Consider the following 16,057-nt stretch of genomic DNA (forward strand, 5'->3'; position numbering starts at 1 on the left):
TGCTTGTTCTCCTGAGGTTGCTTTAACACTTTGGTAATCATAGCTCTAGGGTGAGCCAATTCACCCCTAAAACCAATGTATTCACCCATAAAATCAACCTGTTCACACCTAGGGGTGCCAGCACCGTGTTCCCCCAAAGCCCTGAGGCACAGGCAGTGGCAGCAGGAGTCCCCCAAGTGGTACTTTGGGGGACTCGTGGTCAATGATGGGGTTTAACTCTGCAGAAGCTCGTAAAGACTCTGTCCTTCACTTAAAGCCATCTATTAATTCTACCTACCTGCTCATCATCGAAAGGTTGCCCGTGTTTTTCTTGTAGGCATGCAAAAATAAGCACCGGTGAATGAAGATGAAAGGCAGACGTTGCTGGTTTCTTCCCTGGAGATTATATTTCTTACTTGTTGCATAACTGCTTATTTTAGCATCAATCAGCCGAGCCTTTGTTGTGTAGACAATTCCGTCCTTTTAGAGGATTTGTGCAGTATTATTTCTTCCAAAATGCTTCTTTTTTTTGTTTTTATTATTAGATTTATTTCTTCTCTTAGCAAATGCCAGCTGGCAACACCCTGTCACAGCTCTTCATAAATGTTACATAAATGTCATACTATGTAAACCGAGTACCGTATATATCATATACATGACCTTTCTCTAGATCCATCCGTCAAGCCTTAGCTCTGTATATTTTATATGTGTGTGTTACATATATTTGTACGCAAGTTTTGTATAAGGGCGCATATATGGTAGCCAAAAATCTGTTAAGCGTGTGGTCGCTACTGCCCGGGAAAGCAGTCAAAATGCAGAAATGTTCGACTTCTTGTTGCCAGTGCAACTTTTGTGGAAGCAGACCAAGTTTTCAATTGCGTGATCGGATGGTATTTTTCTTCTGTGTCTCTAGTGCGTGAGATGGTCAGCGAGGGGCTCAGCAAGGCTGGCGTGTTCCTATTGTCCCGCACGCAATCCTCGGCCTTGGCTCAGCACATTATTCACGCGTCTGACCCCTTTCGGACCTCATAGCAGTAGAAAATGCGGCTCCATATATTCCCGTGCCCGGTTTTCAAAGCGGAACGAGGCGCTCCTCTTCTGGATAGCAAAAAAAAAAAAATTAAAAAAATGCCTTGAGGTTGTGCTTAGGGATGCTGCAGACCTGATGTGCACCGAGGAACTGATGTGCGTACCTGGATTTGGACACGTTGTGACCTCCTTTAAGGTTATGGTCCAGAAATGCCGGAGAAATGGCCAGAAAGGCTGTAGTGCTGTACAGGACCAACATGGGGACGTTGGCAGGTTCCTCCGAAGACAGAATTATTAATTTCCTCGTGGCTTCTTCTACGGTACTTTCCACTACGCTGCATCAGTGCTTCAGCACCTTCATTAATCCTCCCCAAACACCCGTTATGAAGATGGGTCAGGGTGACACATGGATGGATTAAGGTCAGTTTTGACTAATTCCGGGTACTCCATCTGAGAAGCGTAATGCCTGCTTTTTCAGAGCATTTAACATGATGCAGCACTTCGTACATGCAAGCGCAGCACCCACGGCTTCCAGCTGTACGAAGATGGATGTCAGCAATTCGGGCTAAAGGTATCAAGATACACACACGCGCAGCGTGGGCAATTCGGCCGTCAGCACCCAAAAGTTTGGTTTAATGACTTTGTTAGCAATGGGAAGAAAGCCTGGGGTAAGAGCAAGGAGAGAATCCTCTTCTTTGGGAGAGTTTTATCCTCTGCCGCTGTCGGGCTGTGCCTGCAGCCCTTGCATTGCTCCGTGGGCAGCTTTCAATTCTGCAGATCAGATGAGGACCTGGTCAAAATTTGTTTGTTTTCTGACTTACGGAGCAGGTCCGTGGCATGTAGGTGTCATATAGAAAACGGATTGTGGCAATGTAATGAAGAACTGCATTAAAACGTGCGTGAAGGAGAAAGTCTTCATAAATTGGTATGGAATGCCTCACTTCGGGCGTTTCTGATGCTCTGCCCAGGTAACGCAGTGATCTTCAAAACATGCCCTAGTGCAGCCTGAGCACATGGATGGGGTGGGATCCGTAGGGGAAGTCCTGGCAGCGAATGCCACTGGGTGCTGGAGCAATGGGGCAAGCACCCACCGAGGTACCCTGGGGCTGGCGGTGGCCGTGCTCATGCGTCCCACTGCTCACGTACGACCAGGAAAGGCTTTTTTAACTGGGGGGTGAAGTTTCCCATTCTCTAGGGGTGCTGCTGGGCAGGCTTGGAGCAACTGGGGCAGCTGCTGCCCCAAGAGCAGCATCTTGAGGGACGTCAGCAGGCAGATTTGGGCAGGGTTTTGCTGTGTGTTGTGAGCTGCTCTTGCTCAAAGCCCAAAAACATGACTAATTTGGGTGGCTTTATCTAAAGGGCTGCCTCATGCCAAATTTCAGGACCCTATTTCCAGAGTTACAGTCCTCAAAAAAGTTACCAAGCCCAAGAATGACCACAGCAATGCTCCTCTCCTCCTCTGCTTTCATCCTTGGAGGAGCCAAAGGACTTGGAGCATTTGGAAAACGTCCAAGGCAGAAAGTTGCAGCCTAATTCATTCAAGTTTGGCGAATTATAAGGAGCCAGAAGGGGGATGTACAGTGGGGAGCATCTGCCTTAGTTGTGGTGATTCCAGCTGCGGTCCCAATGGTGTTTAACGACCAGTCACTCAGTTTTAGAGCTGACCAGCTTAACGAATTTAAGGGAGGATAGCAGATTGTGATTGAAAGACCATCTTTAACCTGAATTTTAATTTTCTGCAGCGATGTTTTAAAACAGTGGAAGGCAACTTCTGCAATTTCTTTTACTGTAGGGCCTCTGAGAGTTTGGAAAGATGTGCAGCGGATAGACTGTTCATCCAAATATTATTATTTTAAGAAAGTGGGTTTGTTTTTTTTTTATCTCCATAGCCGCTCTGTTGCTGGTTTTAACCCTGGGCCAACAGCTTGCTATAGGCAGCCCCGGGCCACAGGGACCCTACAGCTCCCATTAGGGGAGCGCCCGGCGGGGTCACCCCGGGGGGGGGGGCCGCCGCTCCGCGGGAACTCCAAATTCTGCCAAGTTTGGGTTGTTGTTTTTTTTTTTTTTGGGGGGGGGGGGGGGCGGGGGGCGGACACACGACACCCCCCTTGTGTGTGTGGGGGGGTGTTTGCTGCTGCAGCCGCATCTGCTGGCGGCGGCCGCGTGTGCCGGCGGGGCCCGCGGAGCCTCCGCGCCAATTCCCACGCCGCCGGCCCGCCCCGCGGCCGCGGAAGTTCGCTACGCGGAGGGGGGGGTGTGTGTGTGTGTATGTGTGTGTGTGTATGGGGGGGGGGGGGGGGGGGCGGACACACACGACACGACTCCGCACCTCACCCCCCCCACCCGCCCCGCGATGGGCAAGAACCGTCTTTTTGACGCAGGAGAAATGGCAAATTTTAAGTACGTCATTAATATGGCGCCAAAAGGCTTTTTTTTTTTTTTAAGTATAAGCTTTTTTTTTTTTTTTTTTTTTTTTAAGGTTGCAGCAGCCTGTACGCCTGTGCGCAGCGCGGAGGGAAGGAAAGGGGGGGGGGAAGAGGAGGGAAAGAGTGTGTGTGGTGGTGGGGGGTGTGCGTTGGGGAGGGGGTGGGGGGAGAAGGACCGGCGGGACGCCGGCGGGGCGAGCGGCCGGGGCGAGCGGCGCTGGGGCTCCGGGCAGCGCCATGGGGCCCCGGCGACCGGCGGGGGGGTGAGGAGCGGCAGCGGGATGGGAGCGGGGCCGGCGGCACCTGGCCCCGCCGCTGCGCCCGGGGAAGGGAGAAAGCGCCGGAGGGGGAAAAATTGAAGATATTTTTTGGGGGGGGGGGTTGTTTTTTTTTTGGGAGGGGGGTGTGGGGGGGGGTGGGGTGGGTGGGTTTTTTGGGGGGGGGGGGCTGGGAAACGCCGCCACCATTATCCGTCCCCGCTCCGAAAGTCGGTTCCCCGCCTCCCTGCCGGAGCCGGGGCGGGCGGCGGGGCGAGGGGAGGCTGAGGAAGTGCGGGGTGGTGAAAAAGAAAGAGAAAACAGGCGGGCACAGGGCTCGCCCGGCCGCCGCCGAGCGGCCATCGCGGCTGGGAAGCGGGGCGGGGGGGGGGGGGGGAACGGAGACACACACACACACACACCCCGCATCCATGGAGTTACCGGGCGGGAGCTCCTAAGGAGGGCCCGGCAATGACACCGGATTGAGGGGGGCTCTCCCCGGCCCCGGGGAGGGGGGGGGGATTGCGGGAGCATCCCCCCGCCCTCCTCCCCGCCCGTCACCCCAGAGACAGCCTCAACTCTTGGAGGACGCTCCGCTGGCAAAGGTAAAGGCTGGCGGGCGGGAATGGGCTTATTTCGGCAGCGGATGGTTATTTTGCAGCTCCCCCTGCTTTGCTTATATTTATTTAATTTTTTTTTTTTTAATCTCCCCCCTCCGCCCCCCCCCCTCCCTCCGGCAGCGAGGCGGGGGATGTGCAGCATTTCCAGGGGGTGGATTGCGCATGTTGGTCACTCTTGTTTTAAAGTCTCCGAGGGAGGCGAGCGGGGATGTAAACAAGAACTTTTAAAAGGGTTTGGCTCTGCACCTCCTTCCCCCCCCCCCTTTATTTTTAATTTTAAATTTTTTAAAAATATATAATTTTTTTTTTTTTTAATTTCCCAAATTAATGACTGCGGCAGTGCCCCGCGCCCTGCCCACCGCGGCTCCTCCTCGGGGGGCGATGTGTGTGCGGTTACCGAGGATGGGGGGGTGTGTGTGTGTGCGCAAAGGAGGGGGGGAGTGCGGAACGATTCCGCGGGCGCGGAGCCGGGATGGCGGTACCCGGGGGCGTGGTGGTTGCTGGTTCGGTTCCCGCTTGCCCCATCCCTGCTGGTCCCCGGGCTACCGGGCCCGGGCGATGCCCGGGGGGGGGGGGGGGGGGGGGCGGCGGCCTCCCCCCCCACCCCGCATCGCCCGGGCCCAAAAACATTCCCCCCCCGCACCCACTCCTGCCCTTTTCCCACCTACAACTGCGTTGGTTTTAGGATGCGGGGCTGGGAACCCCTTACCTGCCGCCCCCCACCCTCCCCCCCACCCCGTGCTTGCCCTCTCCGCTCCTGGGGATGGAGGAGGCAGCGAGCTGGAAGTTGGGAAGCGGTGCGAAGGCAGAAGGAAGGGGGGGGGATGCTGGATTGTCAAGCTGGGATGCAGTTAGAGGAGGGAAAAAAAAAATATCTCTCTCTCTCCATACCTGTACATCCTGAGCGGTTTTTGAGTGGGAAGGATGGCGTTCAGAGGGAAAATTCCCAGCTCCTTCTGTCGGCACCCACAGTGAAAATTGTTGGCTTACAGGTTTCCTACCGCTGGGACATTTCTAAGAGGGGCTTTTGCTTGGGGAAAAAAAAATATTAAAAAAAAATAATAATTCAGTGATCTCAGGCTTTCTCCCAGGGGTGAGGAGCCCGGCTCTTAGGAATGGTGTTTGACCTTTAAGCATTTATTGGCTACTGAGGTTAAAATAAGCTTGAGATAGACGTAAAAATAGCTTGCAGAAAGGTTAAATCAAAGGTTAAATTTGTTTTTCCTAGGAAAATTGAGGCTGATGTCCAGAAATGAAGGCTTGGAGCAAAGGGTGGGAGGGTACACGTGAGGTCTGTGGGCAGGGAGATGCAGTTCATTTAAAGTAGTGGTGGCTGCTGAGAGCGTTTGACACCAAGTTCTGAAAGTTGGTGGATGGGTGGTCCTCAAACCAAGGTATTTTAAATGAGGTCTGGTCTTTGCCTTTCTCTGGGTGTTTGGTACAAAGTTTGGAGCGCCCAGAGCTCCTGTCGATTTTCCTCTTGAGTTGGGGATGCTCAGGGACCTGCAGGATGGGGCAGCCGGCTGCGGGTGAGGAGCCTGTGTCCCTGTTGTGTCCCTGTTGTCCCTGTGTCCCTGCCTGCTCCCTCCTGCCCAAAGGCTGGGGTGGCCCCGAGTGCCCGCAGTAACCTTTCTGGTTACCTGTGCTTTGTCTGGGCTTGCTGAATAAGGAAAAAAAAAAAAAGGATAATTAGAGGGTAACAAGTCAGAAGAGGCAAGCAAAGTTATATATGTGAGTAGCAAAGAGAAAAAATCCCCTTGTAGATGTGGAAAAAGGCAAAGCACAGGAAGTAAACGAGGGCTTGTTTTGTTTTAAATTCAAATGAGATTAAATTTTGCCCCAGGGAGCCAAGACAGCGAGCGGAGTTGCTGTGGAAGAGAGGAGGAATGGCTCTCCCTTCACCTGGGCAGTTGGGTTGTTGCTGGAGAGGTGGGAGCTGATGGCAGCCCGTGGAGGAGGCGGAGGGACAGGCAAGCCCCGGCTGGCGGGGACAGGCTCCCGCTGCCCAGAAAATGGGGTTTTCCTGGGGACCAGGATTATGCCTTCCTGGATTTACACCTCGCAGGGTCACCAGGGAGGTTAAGGGAAGAGCAGGGCGGCTTCCCCTGGGATGTTAAGGGCTGTGCACCAGGATTTGCTGGCGGTCTGGTGGCACAGCTGATGCGCATCCTTCGGTCAAAAAGTTTGTTCTTCTCCTATTGTGAAATTGGGGCTGTGCCTGCGTCGGGGGATGCTGCCGCTCTCTAGGAGCCTCCTAGAGCAGCGCTTGGTTCCAAAATTGTTAATGAGAAAAGCCAACCCGACGAGGACAACCCTCCTACAGTGTAAAGGCTGGGACCTTCAAGCCCTCCACCCTCCTTGTTAGACTTTCTAACAACCTGCTGGTAATTCCTAGACAGAGCGAAGAAATAGTTAAACGCAGAGGGGAAGGTTGGATGAGCTGCCCCTGGACTCCGCATCACCCACCCGGGCGATGGGACGGGGTCCCTGGGAGCCATGGGGTCCCTGGGAGCCATGGGGTCGCTGGGAGCCATGGGATGGGGTCCCTGGGAGCGATGGGCTGGGGTCGCTGGGAGCGGGGGGTCCCTGGGAGCGGGGGTCCGGGCTGGCCGGAGCGGTGTGCGTGCCGCTGGGGGCACTATGTTCTGTTTGTGTTCCTATTTCTGCGCTGGAAGAACAAACAGGGAAGTGGTTTTCTGCAGTCTCATTGCAGCTCGCAAACAGAGCACATAATTCAGCCGGTGTTGCTCAACTGTCACCGCGTCAGAGGTGACGGCGCAGGGGGACCGAGCGCGCCGCATCCCTTACCGTGCGGATGAGCGCTGGGAAGAGGTGATGAGGAAAGACTTTTTTTTTTCTTTTTTTTTTTTTTTCCTCTTTTTACTGCAACTTCTGCAGGTTTCTGTGCCTGTCCCCTGTGTGCACAGGCATGCATGGGTTTAGTTTGCTTGCCGCAACCCAGAATGGTTCGTTCTTGCAGACGCGGTGCTGGGATGCCACCAGGAGCTCCGAATCCCACGTGGACTTGATGGAGCTGGGAAACGTCAGCGGATTCCCCAGCCAGCGCGGAAGGATGCTGGAGGGGTTCGCGGAGGGCGAGGAGTTGGGCAGAAGCAGTTGGTTGTTGGTGGAAAGGCTGGATGAGGCATTTCGGTTTAGCATCCAGGGAGGGGTCCCCAGGAGGGACAGGAGCTCAGGACCTGGGCACAGGCAGCTTTTTGGGTGCTGAAGGGTGCTGCTGCCTTCCCTTCGCCCAGGTTACGTGGGCTGGGCAAAATCGCATCTCCAAAAGCTCTTCTTCAACCCTCCCCTGCTGCGAGGCAGGAGCAGGCAGCCTCAGGCCATCACCTCAATTTTACTGCCAATCCTGTGGCTAATTTGTCCAAGGCTCTAGTGATTTACATTTGTTTAGGCTGATGGAGGGCCATCATCTTCCTTGGTTTAGCATTTATCTGCCTTTCTCAGCTCGAACAAAGGCAGTGCTGAACATGTGGTAGTTTGCGAGCAATTCCGTTTTTTCGGGTTTCCAGGCATTAGCGCAGGGCTGCGCCTGTGGATTTGAGTTGCAGACACTTCAGGGGGATGTTCATTTGTTTATAAAAGAAACCCACATCTGTTTCTGTTTGAATTTTTTAAGCAAGCATACATAGAAACCTTTCTCTTGGTTCCTGGCTCCATAAAAGTTAGATTTTGGGCCAAGTTTGACCTAACGTTGACCTTTTTCAAAGTATTACAAATTTTTTTGGTATTTGTTTATGACTGTAATAATGATGCCATGCGTGGAATGGGTCAGTTAAAGGTGAAATTAGCCTCTAATGTAAACAAAGGATTAATTTTGGAGCGGAGACTCCGTATTTTGTGGAGACTTGGAATTGCTCAGTAGTACCGCAACTGAATGGCTCCTGAGCGCTTGCTCTGTGGGAGGGATGTGGGTCCCCCTGCGCTGGGTGCCGGAGGGGTGTCAGGAGCCCATGGGTCTCCCAGCCACCATCAGACTTTATAACCCAGCTGGGGAAATGGCCCAATTACCCTTCTTCTACAGTAAATTCCTCCGTTAAATGCCATGGTTTACTACTGTTTGGCTGCTCCAGAAGATGAGTCCCTCAGAAACCAGCATCTTCTTAGCACCGCCTGGAAGTTAACCCTTTTATGAAAAGATCTGGTTGAAGTCTGTGGTTTTGGCCCCAAATTTTGCTCCCTTTAGCACCGTGTGGGCTGTTGTGTGCCGTCCCCTACCTGGGTGGTGGCTCTGTGCTCAGAGATATCCATACTTTGGTCAAGCAGGAATTTAATTCAGAGCAATTTAATGCCGTTTGGGTGAGAGGATGCTGTCTCGGAGCCTGCCGAACAGTGGCAAAATGCTTTACTGAAGGACTATTTTACCTGCAATGTGAACCACTTCTGTGTGTGAATATAAGTCCGTACTCTTACATAGTGAGCGCGTATAGGTGCGTTGTGTGGGGAGGTGTAGGACAGGAGCAGGATGCAGGGACTGAGTTCCATTAAAGGGATGATCAGTGCATCTTCTCCATATGTATCCGAGCCAAAACCAGTCCCAGCATCCTGACATCTGTGCTCTGCATTAATGATATACATTTTCCCCTCTCTCAGAGGGAGGGGGATGTCAGCGACTGTCTTGCTTTAAAGGCAAAGATGGGAAACGCTGGAAATCCCACTGGGTACCAGTAGCATTCCTTTGCTTCAGCTCAGGTGTTTCTGTTCCCCGTTGGCTTTGGCTTATTTAATCGCTGTGACTAGAGACTCCGGAATCAATAAAAGCAAAGCTCCAGCTTTGTGCTCCAAAAGCCCCTTTGCCACTTCAAACCAGTAGGAACCAGTTTTAAATGTCCAGGTAGAATTTCCACTAAAAGTAAGTAAACTGCCGTTAGAGCTGCCTTCAGTCTCATTTTCCCCAAGCAAAATCTAATGGCTATCGGGAACAAGGCTGGTTTAATAACATCTGTTTCCCCTTGAACCACTGAGGGAAAGTATTGATATTGCCATATTCTCAAGGAACGTTTTATATCATGTTTTGAGAGGGCAGTGCCTTACCTGATACACTGATAGTTAAATGTTTACGATGCTTTTTAGTATTATCTCTTATAATGGTGGGATAAAACATAGCACATATATTGTAAAATACAGGCATTGCAAGGGTTTTATGTGCGTCTGCGGAACTTTTCCTGTTGTTTGGGGGCAAATCGGCATGCTCGAGCCTGCTCTCCAGTCTGTGTGCTGCTAGTACCTGCTGCCACCCAACCACACAAATCCAGGGGTTTATTATCATTCCCGCTTATCATTTGCAGAAGCGTTAGTGTCTGTGCCACGTTAACACCTTCAGATTCTTACAAAATATCTCAGAAAGTACTAGGAAGATTTCCACGAGGTTAACGTTGTTTCTTGTGGGCCTGTTTTAGCTCACAGCCTGTCGGGTGGTTGTCCGCTCCATGGGTAGCGCTTTCCATCCAGAGCTCCCAAAGCCCTGTATTGGGGACCACTTTGATCAGCCACCAGCCTAAACTGGGCTCTTCAGATGTTAAAAAAAACTTTTTTCCTTTCCTTTTTTTTTTCCTTTCCTTTTTTTTCCTTTCCTTTTTTTTCCTTTCCTTTTTTTTCCTTTCCTTTTTTTTCCTTTCCTTTTTTTCCTTTCCTTTTTTCCTTTCCTTTTTTTCCTTTCCTTTTTTCCTTTCCTTTTTTCCTTTCCTTTTTTCCTTTCCTTTTTTCCTTTCCTTTTTTCCTTTCCTTTTTTCCTTTCCTTTTTTCCTTTCCTTTTTTCCTTTCCTTTTTTCCTTTCCTTTTTTTTCCTTTCCTTTTTTTTCCTTTCCTTTTTTTTCCTTTCCTTTTTTTTCCTTTCCTTTTTTCCTTTCCTTTTTTCCTTTCCTTTTTTTCCTTTCCTTTTTTTTCCTTTCCTTTTTTTCCTTTCCTTTTTTCCTTTCCTTTTTTCCTTTCCTTTTTTCCTTTCCTTTTTTCCTTTCCTTTTTTCCTTTCCTTTTTTCCTTTCCTTTTTTCCTTTCCTTTTTTCCTTTCCTTTTTTCCTTTCCTTTTTTTTCCTTTCCTTTTTTTTCCTTTCCTTTTTTTTCCTTTCCTTTTTTCCTTTCCTTTTTTTCCTTTCCTTTTTTCCCTTTCCTTTTTTCCCTTTCCTTTTTTCCTTTCCTTTTTCCCTTTCCTTTTTTCCCTTTCCTTTTTTCCCTTTCCTTTTTTCCCTTTCCTTTTTTCCCTTTCCTTTTTTCCCTTTCCTTTTTTCCCTTTCCTTTTTTCCCTTTCCTTTTTTCCCTTTCCTTTTTTCCCTTTCCTTTTTTCCCTTTCCTTTTTTCCCTTTCCTTTTTTCCCTTTCCTTTTTTCCCTTTCCTTTTTTCCCTTTCCTTTTTTCCCTTTCCTTTTTTCCCTTTCCTTTTTCCTCCTTTCCTTTCCTTTTTCCTCCTTTCCTTTCCTTTTTCCTCCTTTCCTTTCCTTTTTCCTCCTTTCCTTTCCTTTTTCCTCCTTTCCTTTCCTTTTTTCTTGCCTTTTTAAAGCATCTACTGTGACAGGTACTTGACTCTGAGCTCCCAAGTGCTCGGTTCCTGAGGGGCGAGTTCAGAAGAACCTGCTGATTTCAAGCCTTTCTGTGCCTTGTTCAAAGTCACAAAGGGAATCAGCAGCCGAGCTTGAAACGGGCTCTTCTGTCCTCCTAATCGCTGTGGTGGTACCTGCTGCCGTGGGTTTGGCTCCGAGAGGATGGAGAAGTCCCCGCAGCCGTGGGGAAGCTGCTTGCTCCCCCCTGGGATCTGCGGTGCCGGGGGAGCTGCGCGGCTGTGCCGGAGCAGGCAGAGCAGCTCGGGGTGATGGGAAGCACGCTGCAGGCTTGGCTAGCACGCTGGCTGTGTGACGGATACACCAGAACTCTTAAAAGAAGTAGATACCGCCTGAGTGGGAAGATGAGTCAGAGGGTAAAACCCTGGTCTCATCGTGTGCAGGGGTCCTCTTCGGTGCCGGGATGCTCGGACTTCCCCCTGCAGACATACCGAGAGGGCACATAGTTTCCATTCTTCTAGCTCTGCATTTCTCAGATTTGCAGCCCAGACGGGTTCTTGTCTTTTGTCCCATCCAACAGCCCCATGGTCCGTGGTGGGGCATCCTCCGGTCCGTGGTGGGGCATCCTGCGGTGGGGATGCTCTCGCAGAGGGCGGGAGGGCCGTTTGGTTGTGAATCCTGCGTAGGCAAATTGCCATGCAAAGCTGAGCGATCAAAGCGTACTCGTTCCGCCTCCTGAGAGCGGGGAGAGCTGGTAGAGAAACACTGACACCCTCAAAACTTTACAAAAAGCCCTATGAGGGCTGTTCTCTTCCTTTTCTTTAAGCCCCTGGGTGGCTGTCTGTCGTGAGGGTAAGTACTGGCTGGTGCAGGGATAAGGCGATGCGCAGATACGCAGAGATAACAGCGATTTGGTGATGAGATGAGTTTCCTGGGCACTAAGTGTAATGTTCAATTTCTTTTGTTACAGATGGAAGAAAAACGACGCAAGTACTCGATCAGCAGTGATAACTCAGACACCACTGACAGTAAGACCTTTAATTCAAGGCTTTGAATGAGATAACTAAGCGATTCACCTCCAGCAGGGAAAACGCTTGAATAATTACTTTGCAAAGAGCGGAGGAAGCTGCATTTACTGGGAAGTCTCCGCGCAATGAATTGGGCGCCGGGCTGGGTTTGTCAGAAATGCAGCAACAAGCTGATATCAATTTAAACGCCCGGCTGTGGCGGCTCTTAACTGATGAGAGTCTCTCCCTCGTGTGAGGAGTCTGGGCCAGGGAGAGCCGCTGATTGCAAATCTGCTAACGAAGCAAACACCCTTTGTAGACGGGTTGTCATTCCCTGTGAGCTGCAGCCCGAGACCAGTTCGCTCTTGACTGAGTCGTACTGGGGGAAAGGGAAGTTTTTCCTGGAGTCGGGGTAGAACCGGAGCCGCCTTGTTCCCTTCTCGCAAGCTGAAGAGTGATGTGGGAAAAGGGATGAGGCTCAAGCCAGCAAAGCCTGCAAGCCCACGCTTGCTTTTCAACATCTACCTCGCATCATCCTCATTCAGGGAAGCACAGAAGCATGTGCTCAACAATAAACATGTGCAAATGTGCTGAATTTTGGCTATAAATAGAGCGCTCTCCCACTTCTTCCAGGGTTTCACCCACTGCAGACATACCGCAGTGCCTCAGTGCTCGCTCCCCTCCAGGCACTAGTCTAATCCCTTGTCTGGGCTCCGAAGTTTCCTACGAATTTCAGTAATTTAGCTCTTGGTTCCTTACGGATGTCCCGGTAATTTCATCCAGGCCGTGCTGGGAATTTGCTCTCCACACTTTATGGGATCTGGCTGCTGGATATCTGAGAACGAAAGGGACTTTGTTAAAGACACTTAAAACTTCTGGGCTTTTTTTTTTTTTTTTTTCCTAACAGGATGATGGGGAGATTACAGGGGGTTATGGAAAGGCTGATCTTGCTGGGTTTGGCTGCCGTTCCCACAGCTTTAGCCAAAAAAATTGTCAGCGTGAGCGGGGTTTGCGCTGCTACTGCCGACGGGAACCTGCTGTTCGGCTGCCGGAGGGGACCCCCGTCCTGCCGGAGCCCCAGGGGGGGTCTGGGGGTCTGAGCCCAGCGTGCAGAAAGCCTTTCAAGCTCTGTCAACACCGCTGGCTTCTCGTAAATTAAAACATCTCTATCTCAGAAAGGGGTTTGTTTTGGAAGCCCGTGCTCCAAACTTCCCATCTCCTAATCCCCAGATGCTCAAGGGTTTACGGAGCCCAGCCACGCTCGCCGGCTCCTCTGCCTTTTGGCAGGGGGAGTGGGGGGAAGGCATCTTTAACCACGGCATTAAACAAGGTGGCCTTATCTCTGTTGGGCTTGGATATTTATGCTGCAGGTGATATCTAAGCTGTTGACAAATGCTCTCCTGCAGGATAATTGTAAACAGAGCGATGACCTTCTTTTTGGTGCCTCCGCCGGGAAGGGGTGGTAGTGGCACGTTATCTAAGTCTGCGGAGTTGTAGCGGCGGGTTGGAGGTGGAGAAGAGGGGACGAGGTGGAAATTAGTGACTCGATCTCGCGGTGCGAGCCGTGGAGCTGCTGCTGCGGTGATTGGAGCAAGGCGGCGAGGGAAGCGGGGTGTCCCGGCGGCTGCAGCACAGCGACTGCTGAGGGCTTTGCATACTGGAATGATTAAAAAAAAAAAAGGCATTTAATGACATCAAGCCCGACACCACAGTCAGAAAAACAGTTGTCCTTCAGGAACTGATGCCATCTAATCAAGTCTTCGTTTTACGAAATACAAGACAGTGGTTTTATCAAGTGAACAGGGCGAGGTGAAGCAGTGCCCCTTCCCCTGCGAGCAAGAATTGGCATGTGAGGTTGGTTTGTCTGGGCTCCTGGGGCACTCGGCTGCCCAGGGACATTTCCCACTGCGCTGGGGACAGCCCTGGTCCCTCACGCCCGGCCTGGAGCCCTTCTGAGGTCCTGGCATGCACCGGTCTGTTGTGCTTGGCACGGGCTTATGTTGTTTTTTCCTATTCGGCCATCCAAGGATAAAATCAGTGTTAAATAGGCCTTTTGATAATTAATTTGTTGCACCCCCAGCAAAACATTTGCGTATAGTGGAACGTGAAGTGATCCTGCTATACAGAAGACCCAACCATTATCATTATTATAAAAAGATTCTGGTAATTAATTATTATTACCAAATACATTCAGCTTTTATTTTCTTCTTCTTCTTTTTTTTTTTTTTTTTTAAACTGGTGGTAGCAGTAGTGATAATAGCACCTATGGGTTGGAAATAAAGGTGACGAGCAATAACGATCCCAGCACATTTCAGGCTTGGACTGCCCTTGCCTCGTGGAGGTGGCAGCGGTGGTGATGGTAATGCTGCAGTCAGGACGATGAGAGTCCATTCATAACGCTCCCAGAGTAAAGTAATCCCAAATCCCAAAACAAATACTCTTTTACTACTGAAAACTATAAAGTGCTTTCGCTTGGTGTGTCCTGTTGTGTGGTTCCCACTGGATGCTGAACCACACACAGGCATGGAAGTTATTCGTCCTGGCATGGGCAGATAAGTTTTGCCCAATTTGGTCAATATTTTTGACCATGGAGTCTGAGGCCCTCGAGCAATTCAGATGCTTGTCTTTAAGCATTCTTGTTAGAAAATTTTCAGTTGTATCTCCTTAATTCCTGATTGCAATAAATTCCTGATTCCAGGAGTGCTAGCCCTGGGTCCTTCCCTCTCAGAAGCCGTTCTTACTCATGACTTTGGGTTTGCAACTCTGATGTCTGCATTTGACAACAGTTTTTTTAGATTTCAGAGGTCTCTGTTTCATCATCCTTATCAGCAGGAAAGTGATCTTAATCTAGTTTGGTGAAGTACCCTGAGATGTGCGTAAAAGTAACGCCATCTCAAGGTATTGTCACCTCTTGGTGTTGACCCAAAGTGTTGGTTGAGGCTGTAGTAGCGGCGGTGGGGCTGGTGACAAAGGTGTTGACAAAACTTTGTCTCTCTGCTTGGTAATCTCTCTCTGTTGCCTCGTTGCAGGTCATACCACGTCCGCCTCCAGATGCTCCAAAATTCCGAATACCAAATCCACCTGGTCACGGCAGAAGGAGAAGAAGCCCTCTGAGGTATGTGAGCTTTTAGGCTTTTACCAAAGGAAGAGTTTTCCTTCGGGGACATACTTGCCCAGATGTGGTGGCAACCAGCTTGCCCCCATTTGCCTGTGTGTGCCGGGATAGGGCATCCTCCAAGATGCCAGAGCCCACGTTGCAGAGCCACAGGTCCTGGGGTGCCAGCCTTGGCCTCCTGCTCAGCCCTGCTGGGAGGGAGCTGGTGGAGGTACCTGGTGGGCACCTTGGATGAAGGGTGGGGATGTCCTTGTGCCCATTCCATTGGGGTCCTTGTGCCCACTCCATCACTGTTGATGCAAAGGGGAAGAGGTTGAGTTTGGTGGGACTGGGAGGTCCTACAGTATTGAGATAGATAGCTACGTGCTGAGGTTCCTCAATTTGGGTGCCCACCCAGTTGCCCCTTGAGTAATGGCACTGATGCCAGGGGAGGGTGGCTCCGTGGCACGGAGGCTCCTCCTGGTGAACAAGTGGGAGGTGCAGAGAGCTGTGAAACGAGAGACAGCACAGCTGAGTTGGAGATTACGTGGTGTTGGTTTCCTCCTGTCACGGGGCTCAAGGGCATTAAGGCGAGGCCGTTGGTGTCCGACCCTGTTAAGGGTTTTCCCTCACTCCTTGCTGGCGCGGGCAGCACTGCCCACCCGGGGGCAATGCCTGGCTGGTCCCTGCCCGCTCTGCGATGGGCCGGGGGCGGGAGGAGTGGCGTTTGCCCAGGACTGTGCTGGAAGGGACGATGCCGTGCCCTGTTTTCCCTTGTGTGCCTCGGATACATTTCCAGTGGACGTGGAAACTATATGAGGCATGAGCTGCTGTTGTAGCAACTGCAGTGTTTAGCCGTGGTCATCTTCGTTTCAAGAGCAGCGTGAGCAAAGCCAGAGGGACGTTGTTCCCGCATTCCCTTTCCTCTGGACCAGGGTCCGGAGTCAAACAGAGCTAAGTTTAGAAGCAGGTGAAGCTGGCATGGTTGATGCTCTCTCACAGGCTGTAAACTCCTTCCCGAGCCCTCACCTTTATGCTTCTGTGAGGCTGTGGCCCGGTAAGCACAAACCTCTCTAACATCCTCCCTTTGCATCAAGCTGAGAAGAGATTTTGAGGTTTTCCTGTGGTCACTGCT

General features: G+C 51.0%; 1 protein-coding gene and 1 long non-coding RNA gene across 4 annotated transcripts in view; one reads left to right on the top strand and one right to left on the bottom strand.

Annotated features, from left to right (window-relative positions):
- Positions 1–5,581, bottom strand: part of LOC141749915 (uncharacterized) — a 9,806-nt gene extending 4,225 nt beyond the window's left edge. Inside the window, exons 1-2 of one of the 2 annotated variants that reach the window (XR_012589513.1) lie at positions 5,203–5,581; positions 278–1,779 (exon numbers count right to left, since the gene is read on the bottom strand). This is a non-coding gene — a long non-coding RNA (uncharacterized LOC141749915). Of the gene's footprint in view, positions 1–277; positions 3,091–5,202 lie in introns of those variants that run through there. The other variant, XR_012589512.1, reaches the window with a different exon arrangement.
- JADE2 (jade family PHD finger 2) overlaps positions 3,842–16,057 on the top strand; it is an 88,004-nt gene continuing 75,788 nt past the window's right edge. The window contains exons 1-3 of one of the 2 annotated variants that reach the window (XM_074604193.1): positions 3,842–4,296; positions 11,792–11,849; positions 14,858–14,943. In XM_074604193.1, the coding sequence (XP_074460294.1) occupies positions 11,792–11,849; positions 14,858–14,943 (144 nt within the window). In that variant the 5' untranslated portion in view covers positions 3,842–4,296. The remainder of the gene's footprint in view (positions 4,297–11,791; positions 11,850–14,857; positions 14,944–16,057) is intronic. The other variant, XM_074604194.1, reaches the window with a different exon arrangement.

This window comes from Larus michahellis, chromosome 11 (assembly GCF_964199755.1).
Source record: "Larus michahellis chromosome 11, bLarMic1.1, whole genome shotgun sequence".
NCBI classification, from domain to species: Eukaryota; Metazoa; Chordata; class Aves; order Charadriiformes; family Laridae; genus Larus; species Larus michahellis.